At 31.7% G+C, this 14,582-nt stretch overlaps 1 protein-coding gene and 1 long non-coding RNA gene across 2 annotated transcripts; both read right to left on the bottom strand.

The window, feature by feature from the left end:
* Nucleotides 1-7,909: 7,909 nt before the first annotated feature.
* Nucleotides 7,910-8,837, bottom strand: LOC108195551 (uncharacterized). Its single transcript, XM_017362525.2, has 2 exons — nt 8,678-8,837; nt 7,910-8,565 (listed from the first exon to the last, which is right to left on the bottom strand). Exons 1-2 carry the CDS (start codon nt 8,769-8,771, stop codon nt 8,036-8,038), a joined length of 624 nt encoding a protein of 207 aa, XP_017218014.1. The 5' UTR covers nt 8,772-8,837; the 3' UTR covers nt 7,910-8,035.
* A 2,755-nt stretch (nt 8,838-11,592) lies between these two features.
* On the bottom strand, nt 11,593-12,231 carry LOC108195642 (uncharacterized). The gene is made up of 2 exons (XR_001801555.2): nt 12,108-12,231; nt 11,593-12,003 (listed from the first exon to the last, which is right to left on the bottom strand). It is a non-coding gene; the product is annotated as an uncharacterized LOC108195642 (long non-coding RNA).
* Between the last annotated feature and the right edge of the window lie 2,351 nt (nt 12,232-14,582).

Raw genomic sequence — 14,582 nt, 5'->3', positions numbered from 1 at the left:
CAGGAGTACATGGATTTTAATATATACTCTTTCTATTCTAAATAATTAAAAGGAGCCTCGTTGACCACTGTCACATGTTCAAAGTTCAATGCATTTTTATTTTTTGTCATATGTTCAAAGTTCAATGCATGTATCGGCAACAAAAGTACTTCTACTTGATCAGTTTATTCACGTTATGCAACTAGTCGCTACGACACTTAACTCATTAAACTTCGTTCATGTTGTAAAATAATTATATATATATAGAAACTTATACATTGACAAGTTCATGTAGACTTATTTTAAATAGTTATTAAATTGAGTTGTTGATGGAGATCAAAGACCAACCTAATTCAATTTAATGATAATGGAGAATGTTGTGAATATTTGTTCTCCTGTAACTTCTGTGCTAAACCGTTTTAAGTAGGCCAGGTTTAAAGATTGTGAGAAGTTTAAACTTTGAAGTGTTCACAATCGGAATGCTCTCAAGTTTTGACGCATGTAGAAAATTTTGATCGAAACTGTACTGAATTTGATAATTGTCTCATCAAAGTTTTGTGTTCTAGTTTTAGTTATCTTTCGCTTTTAGAGAAGTTAGCATGGTTGTCCATGTTTTAGCAACATTAGTCATGAGATGTATAAGGTTAATGCTGAGTTATTGGAAATTTTCCTTCATTCCGAGTTATGCATATGTAAAAATATATGTAGTGTTGTCTTTTAATATTTCAACTTCAAAAAGAATATAATATTATGAAAAAATTTACCTTACACTTCTATTAAATTTTCGTCATAGCGAATTTATTATACACATATATATATATATATAGTTTTACTCCAATAGAAACCTCCTTATCCTAGAAACTAAAAACCAAACTGAAATATCACTAAATCCTAAAGCAAATACCACTAAATTTTTAAACAACCCCATCTCCACCTCCATCTTCATCAAACCCACCTCCATCTTCACCAACCCCACCTCCACTACCACCACCTCCGTCGTCGCCTCCTTCATAACCACTACCACCTCTATGCCGCCCACCCCCTCCATAACCACCACCTCCATCTCCATCTCCACCTCCACCTCCATTATTTTTTTAACAACACAACCTCCACACCTCCATCTTCACCAGGCCCATCTTAATCGCCGCTTCAACCTCCTTCAGATTCGTTCATACTTCTTTCTCCACCTCGACTCAACTTCAAAGGCGGAGCCGTCACTATTCCGGCAACGCTCCAACCCCCTATTTCAAGCCGCCCAAACCTCCGCTACAATCATCTTTCCTCCATCTCCACCTTCACCTCCACCATCTCCACCACTATCACCACCATCTGAATCGAAAACATGAACAGATCTGGAGATTCTAAGCTGGTTAATATCTGGAGATTGAGTTTTCACTAAATTCTGCAGCACAGATCACTAAATCCTAAAGAGATAATCACTAAATTGTACTGAGAATATCACTAACTTGTATTGGTTTCTAGTTTTTATTTTAAAATTGGTTTCTATTTGATCATGAGCCTATATATATATATACATATGAGTGAGGTTCCAGAGAAAACCCTTTTATCAAGAAAACCGAGGAACCCTCTTAGATACCGTTGATTATTTTTCTCATATACAATTATTTCCAAAATTAAAATCAATCAAATATATCTGTAATCTAACACACACGAGGGCAAATTTGTAAAGAATCTGTCATTGATTAATTAAAAATCTTTTATTTTTGGCATCTAATAAAATCCAATCAAAGCACATAAATAATCTAGAATCATTACATACATATATTATCCTCTAATAAGAATCTCTGCAATTGTAAGAAAGAGACCGTCGTGGTTGAAAACACCATGATTCATCGTTTGAAGGTTTGTACCACGTATCCTCCTCATGGATCTTAAAACTTTTTCATAAAATTTATCTGTTATGACTTTTGTATAATCTCGAGAACAATATAATCCTTTTCAGAGATATAATGGCGGGGAAGAATCTCCATAAGAACACCGGCCGGTTGTTAGTTCGAGTAAAACCTATCTTCTTAAAGGGAATCGTGGAGAATCTTTTCGATGCACAAAGACAATGGGTTTTGGAAATCGGATTCGTAAAGCTTCTACTTTTCAACATCAAGGAATACCCTCAACCTCTAAGTTTTTCGATTTCAAAGTCGTACAAACCAATCAATTCAACAATTTCAGTTGGTGAGAATATTATAAACTTTTCAGAAGATGATGTCCAGAATGTACTTGGTTTGCCGAATGGGGAGTTAATGTTTGAGAATCCTTACAATAGAGAGTGTTCGGATGTTGGCTTGAAATTTAGACTGAACTTTCTTATTGCCCTCACCAACAGATTACCTTATCTCAATTTGAAGATTCTGTCATATTCTTAAGTTTGAAGATTCTCCTTGTTTGGTTAGTGTTCTATAAGAGATTCATTATAGTATGTGTGTATCGTTGTATTTCGCACATGCTTCCGTTGGTGTTCATTACCAATCCATTCAGTTTAGATCTTTGTAAGAATTCTAATCAAGATTGTGTTGAGTGTTCTGATCAGAGTTGTTTTACGACTAAAGAACAACACAAGGTTCCGGTACATATTCTTAGAGTTCCTTTATTTGTTGGTAAGTTTTGTTTGGTAGAGGCGGGGTCTGATTTGATTTATTTGTAGTATCTCCTATGATGTATGTTGCATATTTTAAATTATGTTTGCTTTGTTTAGATTTTTTTTATTTTCTCCAATAATGGAGAATTTATATTTGTATTCTTTGTTAGTTTGTCGTAGATATTCTCTCTGTGAGTGTGTTCTTTGTGATTTTTTGAGAAAGGTTCTCTCTTTGCACATTCTTTTTTTCTAATAAAATTCATACGAGGTTTATGTTTTTTTTTAAATTCATTCAACTTGATTATAAAAAATATGTTTATAATAATACATTTCTTACAATTCCGTTAGGTGTTTAAAATTAGATTTTTTGAAATTTACTTAATTGAATATAGTTTAAAAAGAACAAATAACAAAATCATATATGATCGACAAACGAACACCTAATAACTTCAGGTGTAGTTATAATTTTACTTAAATCAATCTCATAATAATAGTATGTTGAATAGAATATTGAGATTCTAGTAGATGTTCATCTATACATCACTCTAAAATATTTCATTATTAAATTTTTTGCTCAACAATTAAATTAACATTTAATTATTAATTAGTTTTATGATATATTAGAAAGTATAATTAGATTATAATTTTATTAAAGATACCATTTTTTTGATATGAAGATTCTTTAAAATGTTCGCTTGGATAAAAAAATAACAGATATTAAAATACACCTGAACACTTAATTGAATTGACATAATATAATATCATGAGAGTCCAATAAACGTTCACTCAAATTTGTAGAATAATATATAGTGGAATCTTTAAATTGATATTATAATAAATTTATATTACTTTAAAATATTCGCTCAAGTATAACAGAATAATATAAGGTAGAATTTTTAAAAATTTATTTACAAATTTGAATTAAAACATCTATTATAATATATAATAAATGAAGAAATTCCTTACAATACCTGTTCAAATATTTTTCAAATGAGGGTTCTTCAAAATGTTTTTTCAATATTTAAATTTTATTTTAAAAGTAAAAAATAATTAAAGAACTTAAGTCATTGTATACAATTTTTAATAAATTTTTAATATTAGTTAGTAGAATCTTAATACTTATCACTTAATTAAATAAAATATGTTAATTTAAATTATAATTTATTTTAAAAATACACATAATAAATCATATATGATCAACAAACCGAACACCTAAAAACTTCCATTTTAGTTATAATTTTACTTACATCATCAATCTCATAACAGTATGTTGAGATTCTAGTAGATGTTCACTAATACACCTACTAGATTCTTTACGATACTCGTTCAAATATTTTTCAAATGAGGGTTCTTTAAAGTATTATTTCAATATTAAAATTTTATATTTAAAGAAAAAGATAATTAAAGAACTTAAATCATTGTACGCAATTTTTAATTAATATTTAATATTAATATTATAACATTTCACGATTCCAATTAGAGCACTTAAAAGAATCTCAGAAAATCTTAGAAAAAAATTTATTTTAAATTATTAGAGCACTTAAGAGAATCCTAGAAAATCTTAAATAATTTTAAATCAGTAAAACACTTAAGAGAATCTTGGAAAATTTTAAATATTTTTAAATTAGTAAAACACTTATGAAAATCTTAAAAAAAAAATATTCGATTTAAATTAGTAAAACACTTAAAAGAATCTCAGAAAAATCTTAAATAGATTTAAATGAGTAAAACACTTAAAAAAAAATCTTAGAAACAAGTTATTTTAAATTAGTAAAACACTTGAAAGAATCTCAGAAAATCGTAAATATATTTAAATGAGTAAAACACTGAAACAATCCTAGAAAAAAATTTATTTTAAATTAATAGAGCACTTAAAAGAATCTTAGGAAAATATTATATTTATTAGTAAAAAACTTAAAAGATCGTAATAAACAAAATTATTAGATGATCCGTTATAACAATGGTAAGAGATTTATTCTCACACACAAGATAACGCAAAAAAATAAACAAAATTCTCTAAGATATTCGATCAATTTTTAACAAGGTGAATCTTTTGAAATTTGAAATTCAAATTTAATACTGATTGATTGATTAAGATATGGATAATATAGAAAAGGAAATCAATTAATTGCAAATCTTTATTGAATGTATTGATTAAATGCATTGAATATATTACTGATTGAATGCATTAAATATATGTAGAAGATTACCATAATATCCTTTATGAATTAGATTTGATTGAATTATTGATAAATCATAATTTATATTATGATTATAAAATCAACGGTAATTAAGTGGGTTTCTCGGTTTTCAGCTGAGTTTTCTTAGGATCTTCCTCCTATATATATATATATAGGGGGCTTCTCAGCGAGGAACTAGTCAAATGGGTAACCTAGGAACTCTATTTTAAAACATGCTGGTAGCGGTTGCAAATAGTGCTGTTCTGTAATGTGATTGCAGTTACTTGTATGTTATAAACTATTCTATGTGTTATGTATTGTACTCTTAACAATATTATATACTAAAAATAATAATATTATGATGTTATGTATTTATTTTAGTATAATATTATTTTATTTTTTATTTTTTTCTAAATGCTTAGAGTACTTTGATAAATGTGCTTCTGTATTATATATATAGAATACATTCATAGTATTTAAAATTCTATATATTTTAATATACAGGACTCTAAAAAACTATTAAGAATACAAAAATATTCTAATAACTATATATAAAATTTAATAAAAAAAATACAGAACATAGAACATACAGGATATATTTTAACTTTGTTTGTATACTGCATTTTTTATAAATTATGTGTATTTATTTGTTTTAATACATGGAAGAATCAGATAATTTACAAGAATGCAAGTAACCTATGAAAAAAATTATACAATAAAATATTAAAAAAAAAAAGGGAATACCGAACTCATGTTGGCAGTTATATATTTTAATTATTTAGTGTTCTGTATTTTCTGTTCTGGATTTTCTTATATGTTCTGTATTTTATTTTTCATGTATTTCAATTTTTGTTTTTTGTTTTAATATATTTTTTATGCCTTTTATTTGGTTTTATGAAATATGTTGTAAGTTCTTAAAATTTGAAGATAGTTTTCTAAACTTTGTAAACATTATATTTTAATATTGATAGTATGATTTAATAGAACTCAAAAAAATATATATGATAGCAAAATAAAAATATAAAATATATTAATAATATGAAATGCAAAACCAAAATTAAAAATCATTCATATGTGCACAGATTAACATATACAGGTTATAGCAGTTACACAAAAGTGGGTACGCATAAGCAGTTAGAGTAGGACAGATATTGTGCGGCTGAGATTGAAAGTTCCTAGGTTACCACGATAGAATAGTTCCTCATTGAACCATCCCCTATATATATATATATTCTTGGTGTTCCATAATCGTACATGTATAGTAAAAATGAACATAATAATTGTGTAATGTAAAGATTTAAAATGAAAATGTATATAATTATAAATAAGGATTTGCTATGGTTGAAATGTTGTTTTTTTTTTGTGAATATTGACAGTAACTTTTAATTTTGATAAGTCAGCTAAACTTTTAGCTTGGAGATGCTCTTGAGAACTCATCATTTATACTAACATTGTTATTACCGGCTAACGATATTTTTGCTTGAGATCCAATACGGAGAAACCAAAGAAAGGAACACCCAACTTGTGAGCATGGATGTGGACTTCCTGTACGCAACTTGTGGGGTGGACTCTTAAATCCCCGATTTTTAGAACTAGGCATATATGGTAGGTAAATCTGGAACGAGTGGTCCATACATGAACTCAAGGTAAAAGAATAATAATAATCGTTGATATACAGGCCAGGTCAAGGCACGTTCTTCCTTTTTCCACTGCATCTACCAAGTCAACAGACAAATGGGTCAAAGTACTCGTTCACGCTTATAAATAAGGGCACTACTAATTACAAGGTGTGTAATTTGTAAAGTTGGAAGTTATATCAGTAAAATGGACCAAAATTGATTACTTGGGTTACTGGTAGTCACTAGCACATGATATTGTGGAAGTACCTAACTCTATTTTCTTCACAGTGAACCACTAAACAATAACACTATCGTTCAAGACAACTTATAAATTCCTTTTGTTATTTACTTCTTGGTTTCATCTCCACCGATTGAGGAACCTATGTAGTACTTCCTCCGTCCCTATTTATCTGTCCACTTTGGAAGTAAAAATTTGTCCTTATATATCTGTCCATTTATACTTTCAAAACTAATTTAATGATAGTTTTTCAAATATATCTCCATAATTTCAATTTTCAAGGCTTGACTTATTTAAAACTTGGTTGAATTCATGTTTTCAAGACATAAAGTAGGGGTATTCCACCATTTTCAAGATATTAATTAGAGTTATTTAATGGAAAAGTTTACACAATCAAGTATTCCTTTGTATGTGTTTTTTTTCCAAAATGGACAGATAAAAAGGGACGGAGGGAGTATTAAAATATAAATTTTGAATTAAGTTAAAAATCCACAAATCATCCGCGGGTATCTCCGAATCTCTTTTGGGCCAGCGATGAGGAACGAAATATAATGACTGGAGATGGGGCCGGATTGAGTTTGGATTCCATGATCGGGACCAAGTGTAGCACCCCGCCCCAAAGTGACGATCCCATACGTAAAAAAAAAGGCAAGATGTTCCGAGCAATTGAGCTAGCCATTAGAGCATCTCCAATGGGAGATGTCAAGAGTGGTGCCAATGTCATGTGACATGACATGGACCGGCACTCTCGCTGGCGCTCCATTGGAGATATTGGGGTGCTATCGGGGTACCAAGTGAGTTGGCATGGGTGCCACTTTGGGGTGCCAAAAGTTGGCAACCCATAAAATAGGTGCCAACTTCATTTATAGTCCGAATAATACATAAAATATTCATTTACGTTCTCAATAATACATAAAATATTATTTCTCTATTAATAAAGTTGGCATCTTGGAATGCCAACCATTGGAGTGTATTTTGAAAAAAGAGTGCTAAAATGATTTGGAAGAGTGTAAATATAAAAAATAATATTTTGAATTATGTGTCAAAATTAGCACCCCTTAAAAGATGCCAAGTGCCAACTATTGGAGATGCTCTTAGAGACTATTCTCTTCTCTGCTGAACTGATGAGAAGACAGAAATATGTTCTAACGTACAGTCGTGTCATGTGTGGTAACATTAACATATTACACCAGATTTGGTTCAGAGCACAGACCATTACTATAATGAAGTTGATTTGTAAAGCTTCCTTTAAAAATTATACTGCTATATCAAGATTTACTAATCCAATTCACGTAGCTGAGTCGAAATAATAAGTAGGAATTAAGCGGCTACAACTTACAAGGCCACAACCAATGTACGGCGAAACTATTTTACGTGCATGCCGCACGCTACTATATCGATAAACCTAGCTATGTAAGAACTTCTAGCAATCAGCAATCCAAATATCACGCGGAGGAGGAGGTTTTAATAACCGTCCAAAAATAACATCAATAGTAGATTCTGCATCAACTTTTGCAGGTGAAGTAAATGGAGCTGGAGGCGGCGACCTTGCAACTTTTCCATAGTCACTCATTTCCGGTTTCAGTGGAGTCGCTAAGATTATATGGCCTATTGTAGGTGAAGGATGTGGCGGCGGAGGTGGCGGTGGCAGTCCTTTCCTGTAGTTGCTCATCCCTGATCTCGGGGCTGTTGTACTTGGAGCTGGAGGTGGTGGTTGTGTTGCTTTTCTTATCATGCCGCTGATTATATTCCAAAATTTTAGTAGAGATGAAGATTGCGGTTTGTAGTCGCTTATCCCGGGCTGTCGCGGAGGTGCACTGCGCGGAGACGGAGGTGCTGGTGGCCGACGTTTTCTGTAGTTGCTGATGAAGCTGCTGCTTGTTATTATCTGCTCTGCAACCATACTCATCCACTCCTTTTCTTTGTTAACTAATTTTGATGTACCATTTTCTCCTGCATCATCATCAAAACATAAGTCAGCAACTTGGTTAAAAAATTTATCAATAAACTACTAAATAATTAAGCTTGATATAAGTATGATGGATCATGCTGTGTGTTTAATTACCTGCTGCAGGTAGCATTCTTGCATGAGATCTTAAGACAGTAGAGAAAGATAAAAGAAAGAAAGCAGTAATTATTTTGATTATGGATTTCATCATGTCTAGTCGATACACAATGAGAGAACTTGAGAAGAGTGTAACCACTGAGTCTCTGAATTTATAGACAGATTAAGAAATTAGATTATGAGTAATAAAAAATTGCAACCACACACAGAGTGTCTACTATTTAACATGAGTAACCATCTCAGGGTCAAAGCAAGCAGTTGGTACAAGTATTATACTCCTCCAGTAAGAAGACCGACCATTCATATAAAGCCAAGTCAATAAACACGTTGTCTTTTTTATTTGCCATTTTTATTTTTCAAGCCCGTGTAGACTGTAGTCATGTAAATGTAGAACTGCAATTGTTTAACTGGAGGGGTGCTCATGCAAGCATCTTTTTGCTGACCCCCTTGTCCTGCTCGCGAAAATAATGAAAATTTCAAAAAATGTTGAGAATATATACATATAGTTAAAAATATATGTAATGTCAGATATAATTTTGTGTTCCGGCTCTTTTTTTTTTTTTTTTGTGAATTTTTGATCTTTTGATTAGTCAGTAATTTTTTGTGAAGGAAACTTATCTTTTTCTTTTTTAGATCCGCCTATTTTGTTTGTTCGATCAAATGGTTTTTCCCGAGATATTTTTATCTAAATTTTCGTTGCACATTTTTGCATGTCCTCTGATGATGAAAGACTAAGAACCTCTACAAGATTTATAAAAAAATTCTGAAAAATTCTTATTTTATAAAATTTATCATATTTTTATTCAAAATATACCTATTCAAATATTCAATAACTTAAAATCCATAAATAAGAAAAAAAAATGTATTTACAAAATAATTATGAAAATTTATGTACAGAATATGTGCATGTTATGTACTAAATATAATTGTTCTATAATTTGTGTTTCATAGAATTGATGACATTATTCATCAAGTTTTTATATGTTATGCAGATAAAAAAAATTATAAAATCATTTAACATTAATTAAAATAGAAAATTATGAAAACAATATTTACAAAACAAGTAATAACACAAGATATAAGATACAGAAAATACTAGTTCCCAGAAAACTAACTCTGATTTAAGTCTCACCTCTCAAACAAAATTATCATAATCGTCTGCTGCTACTACTACTAATCCCGCCACGATTCCGATCTAACAAACCTTCCATTATAACTCTTTTCTTGTACTCTTCGGAGTCAACATCCTCCCTACCCAATTGATCCGATGATTTTTTGACCGCACCGCGTTTCTTAAACGATGCAGACAGCAGAAGAAGCCATGTGGAAGTACACAAAATAGCACATATCTTACCCCAAACCACCAAAACCAATAAACTTAACGCAATTAAACTTAAACCAATATTTGTGTTCAAACATTTTCTACTTTTAACATTCTTCTTCTGGTGTAGCTGTTGCATTTGTTTTAATTCATTTAAGCTTGCTTCAAATGGTCCGTTTCTTCTCAAAACGGAGCATGAATTCGATGAGAATGATGAAGCCAGGGGACAATAAGGACCGCTTGCAATAATAGGCGTTGGAAAACAACGAGTTGAGGCGGATTTGAAAACGGCATTCGTATCGGGCGATTTTCGGAAGGGAATCGTTTCGCTCATTGTCTTGGAAATTTTAGTGTTCGGGATGTCAGATACTTTTTTACTGCTCGATGATCTGAGTGATATTGATCGAAATCTTCGGCTTCCAAGTTTCTTTGTCTGTCAAAATTGGACATATACGATTAACTTTTGTATCCGAGAACTATGCATTATCAAGAACATAACTAACTAAATAATTAAAAGCAATAATCATTACATTAACAGAACAGGAAGGTCTTATTACAGTCAGAATTTCATTAATCAAATATGAAATTTGGAAGCCGAATATGATAGGCTAATTATTTAGTGACAAATATGTACTCACCGCAAAAAGATCAGACATGACAGATTTGAGGGCACCCGGAAAACGATGCTGATGCTTTTCCTTTGCGATTTCAGCATCAAAGACATCACCATCCTCTTCACCGTTGGGATCGGTTGGAATCTTTAATTTTTTCATCGGCCTGTGTTCATCGTCGACAGAAACTGGCCATAAACATAATAACAATCGGCTTCTACGTCCTCTTTTCCTCATGGTATGCAGTATAAGAAAACACGAGGAAGAAGCTAGGGGCTTAAAAAAATAGGAGAGCGTGCGAGGAGGGCTTATATCGTATCGTACAAATTGCATTGGTATCTAATATGTGAGAATCATAAGGGTTTATACAATTTCATTGGCCGTTCTTCCTCTGCCTCCATCCATCCTTCAGCTCTGTTCTTGATACCTTGTTCCTGCCGATGCCAACATTTTATCTTTAAGTGTAAGAATTTATCAAAGTATATATGTTTTTCCCGATTCGGATACCGTCTCCGTGCATGTTTTATTCACATTATTCTCCCCTCCCTTCTTTCTCTTATTCCATTCTTTACAGCACACAAGATATTTCTTCATTCATTCATATCTACCTATTTTTATGGATGAGTTGGTCCTAGTGTTACCTCGATCCTTCACAAATATAATTTGCTCTTTCTTATATTAATGTAACTTGTGGTTTTATTTACAAACCAATGACTACCACCCGCTCTCCACTTGGCGCATCTGCCCACACTTTTTGCCTATTTTCAATGCTCAACAGTCTTTTAATTATATTCGTTTATTTTTACAACACCACCACAAAAATTTCTTGATATCTTTATCGGTTGATTGAAAATTTTTAAATTAAAAACATTATAAAACATAAATCCCCCACGGTTCACACGATTTCTAGAGTGTCTGTGAAAATCCCAGATACTACGCAAATTATGTAGGCTCGAATTTATGTATGTACTAGGAAGCAGTAATAAGGCTAACTTACAGTAAATCTAATTGTGCGCAAGCAGAACAGCAAAAACACGGAACCATTTCTGGTTGTTAAATAAATTTGTACAACTAATATATAGGTGACAGAAGCTATTTATAGTAATAATCTGGAATCAGTCCTCGTAAACTTAGCACTGCTAATATGAATTGGTCATTGCCTTCAAACACGAAGAAACATCAGCAATTAGCAATTGATCTGCTCGCTCTGCAGTTACCGCGTGGAGGAGGTTTTGATATCCAGTGTTTCGTAGGTGCAGGATTGGGCGGAGGAGGTGATGGCCTTGGAGTTTTTCCGTAGTTGCTCATTATGCTATTTACCTGCTCCACGACGAAGCTAGAACTTTTATCTTTGTAGTAGTTGATGCTGCTTACTTTGAAAATGCCTTGATCTCCTGCATCACAAGTGTATAATTCGCGTTTAGCAAGTTGTGTTATGTTAATCAAGCTTTCTAATAAAATTACGACAAGGTATTATAATGCGTGGTTAATTAATTACCTGGTAACATTCTTGCTTGAGATCCTAGCAGAGATAAAAGAAAGAAAACACTCATTATTCTGATCATGGATATCATCATTTCTATACTCAGTTGAGATGCAATGGATGAGTTTACCTTCTAAATCTCTTAATTTATAGACATATAAACAAGCACAAGTGTGAGATCGAATGATGATGTAGACGACAGTTGACAAAAATACTAGAGTAAGACACGAAGTCTAGTTAACATCAGTAACCATGGTCAACGCACGAGCTTGAACTCTAGTACTACTATAATAAGAACACGAGATGATCAGTTCATACTAAGTCAAGTCAAGAGGTTCAAACACAAGGTGTATATTATATCTGTATTTTTACAAGTATCATACGGATTAATGGATTAGAACACCAAATGAAGAAACAACAAGAAAAATTAAGTTTAGCTTTAGAAAAATTGAGAATACCCTAAGAAATCAACCCTCTCACCCCCTTAGCCCGGACTTTTACATATCAATGAATTATTTTCGGGCTCTAAATCTGATTTTTATGTGAAAACAGGATATTATAATACCACCCCACAAAAAATCTAGATTCTTGTATTTTTTTTATTTTATCAACTGGAATTTTTTTATTTAATCAGCAGAATTAAAAAAGCGCAATAATATTATGTTGGTGGGTGTGTTTGGTAGTCTTATATATGAATTCTTAGAAATCAAAGTTCTGTTACTTTTAGGCCCGAGTTTGTAGCTCAGGGCCTCCTTGAGTTGGACAGAGTTGCATGTTTTTAGTGTCCAATTAACTCTATGTTTTCGGCTTAAAGACGCGAAGAGATGTACATGTACGAAATGAAGAAACTTATATACTCCCTTGGTGGTAAAATAATAGAGAAAAGGTTTCAAATTTGATAAATAGACTTTATTGTCATTTTTTTTTAAAAACCTCAAATGTCACTTCGAAAAGCAATTTTTTTTGCTCTCTTTGTATACAAATTAAATTGTCTATTTGTTGTTTTATCTTGAAAATGAATTCGCAGCATTCAAATATAGTGTAAGAGGACGAATTTCACTTCAAAAATAGTCCACTTTTACATAATTTGATGATTGAGCTAATCGTTCAAATTGAGATCTCTATGGTAGCAAAATTTTCGTATTCTTTATAGATACAACTATTTATAAGTATCATACTTATTTTGTATTCGTAGTTTGTTTTATTACTCGATTGACTTACCTACTTGTGTGATATATAATTGAATATAATTATTTTAATTGTTCTTTATAATTCGCAAGATAAACAATTCATAAAACATTGTAAACTTGTTCATGGTCCGGAGAAATTGAGGGAGACTTGTTAGAAAAATACAGGAGTTTAAAAGTGGCTTGTTGATGGAGATTAACCCACTTTTAACTCGAGATATATTCAAGTAAGGCAACCCGTGTATAGAAACTTTCAAAGGTTTTGTTTAAATTCAAAGCACTCGTTTAGATTTTAATAGTAGCAGCTACTAGCAAGTCATTTTAAGCTCTCATCATCCATAGGTTTAATTTTATTTTAGTTTGAAAATGTTGAGGAAAAAGAAAGTTGACTTACCTAGAATGAGTTCGTAGTTGTATGTGTTTATAGTTAAACGCGTACTTAAATTAGAATCCTGAACCGAAATTCCTGGCAAGTCTGTGATTCAGTTGGGCATGTGGGACAGCTGCATATCCAGTTGGCCCTGCTGGCTGCTTATAATATATCACGTGCGCTTTACATGTCACGCCTTCATTTTCAGTACAACGTTTTACATCTTCAACTCATTCCACCCTCTTAATATATTCAGGCTACGCTAGTAAATCTGAGTTTCAGAGTTGTATGAATTTGGTTTAAATGAGTTAAATTCCTTTCAAACGTGTGGGTTAGATTTTTAGTTTTTTTTGTCAATGCAGGCTTATATGCCTTACAAATTAGTATTTGTTAAAATAGTTAGAATTGAATGATTGAAGGAATGAAAATTATAAACAATTTCACTAATCACTCTCAATTTATAATATAAATCTCATTCCATTCTCCGCTCATTTCATTTCATGAAGTGAACACAACTACCTTAGAGCTATACTGTAATTGAACAGAGTTTCTAACTTTCTATATCTCTGGCAGATGAGATTGTTTCTATGTTTTCAATAATTTAACACATTTATGTAACTATTTAATTTATTTTTAATAAAATTCGAATGAATTCTATGCACCAAATATTTTTAATTTCAGAACTTTTAAATCAGATTCTCATTTATTATTATGGAAAGTTTTGGGTTTAAAACCGAGTTACACGCCTGACAAGCTCCAGTAGAGCAGTAAGGTGTTAAAGTGATGACAGGCTGCCGTGATCCAACCGACTGACACGATATAACAGCATATCTAAGACAACCACGCTTTCAATACACAATCTTCCTCAACTTGAAACTGGATCGAACAGCACATGATCATTTTTCTCATCACCCTTCCACTTTCCACTTCATC

This window comes from Daucus carota, chromosome 7, assembly GCF_001625215.2.
Source record: "Daucus carota subsp. sativus chromosome 7, DH1 v3.0, whole genome shotgun sequence".
Classification (NCBI taxonomy): domain Eukaryota; kingdom Viridiplantae; phylum Streptophyta; class Magnoliopsida; order Apiales; family Apiaceae; genus Daucus; species Daucus carota.
Note: the sequence above shows the minus strand (reverse complement) of the source record. Positions and strands in the feature narration are given on the sequence as shown.

Bases quoted from the DNA above. Each gene is read 5' to 3' on its own strand.
- LOC108195551 (XM_017362525.2), bottom strand. From the start codon at position 8,771: ATGATGAAATCCATAATCAAAATAATTACTGCTTTCTTTCTTTTATCT. The intron at 8,566-8,677 runs GTAATTAAACAC...ATGATGATGCAG, and splicing joins AAGAATGCTACCTGCAGCAG to GAGAAAATGGTACATCAAAA.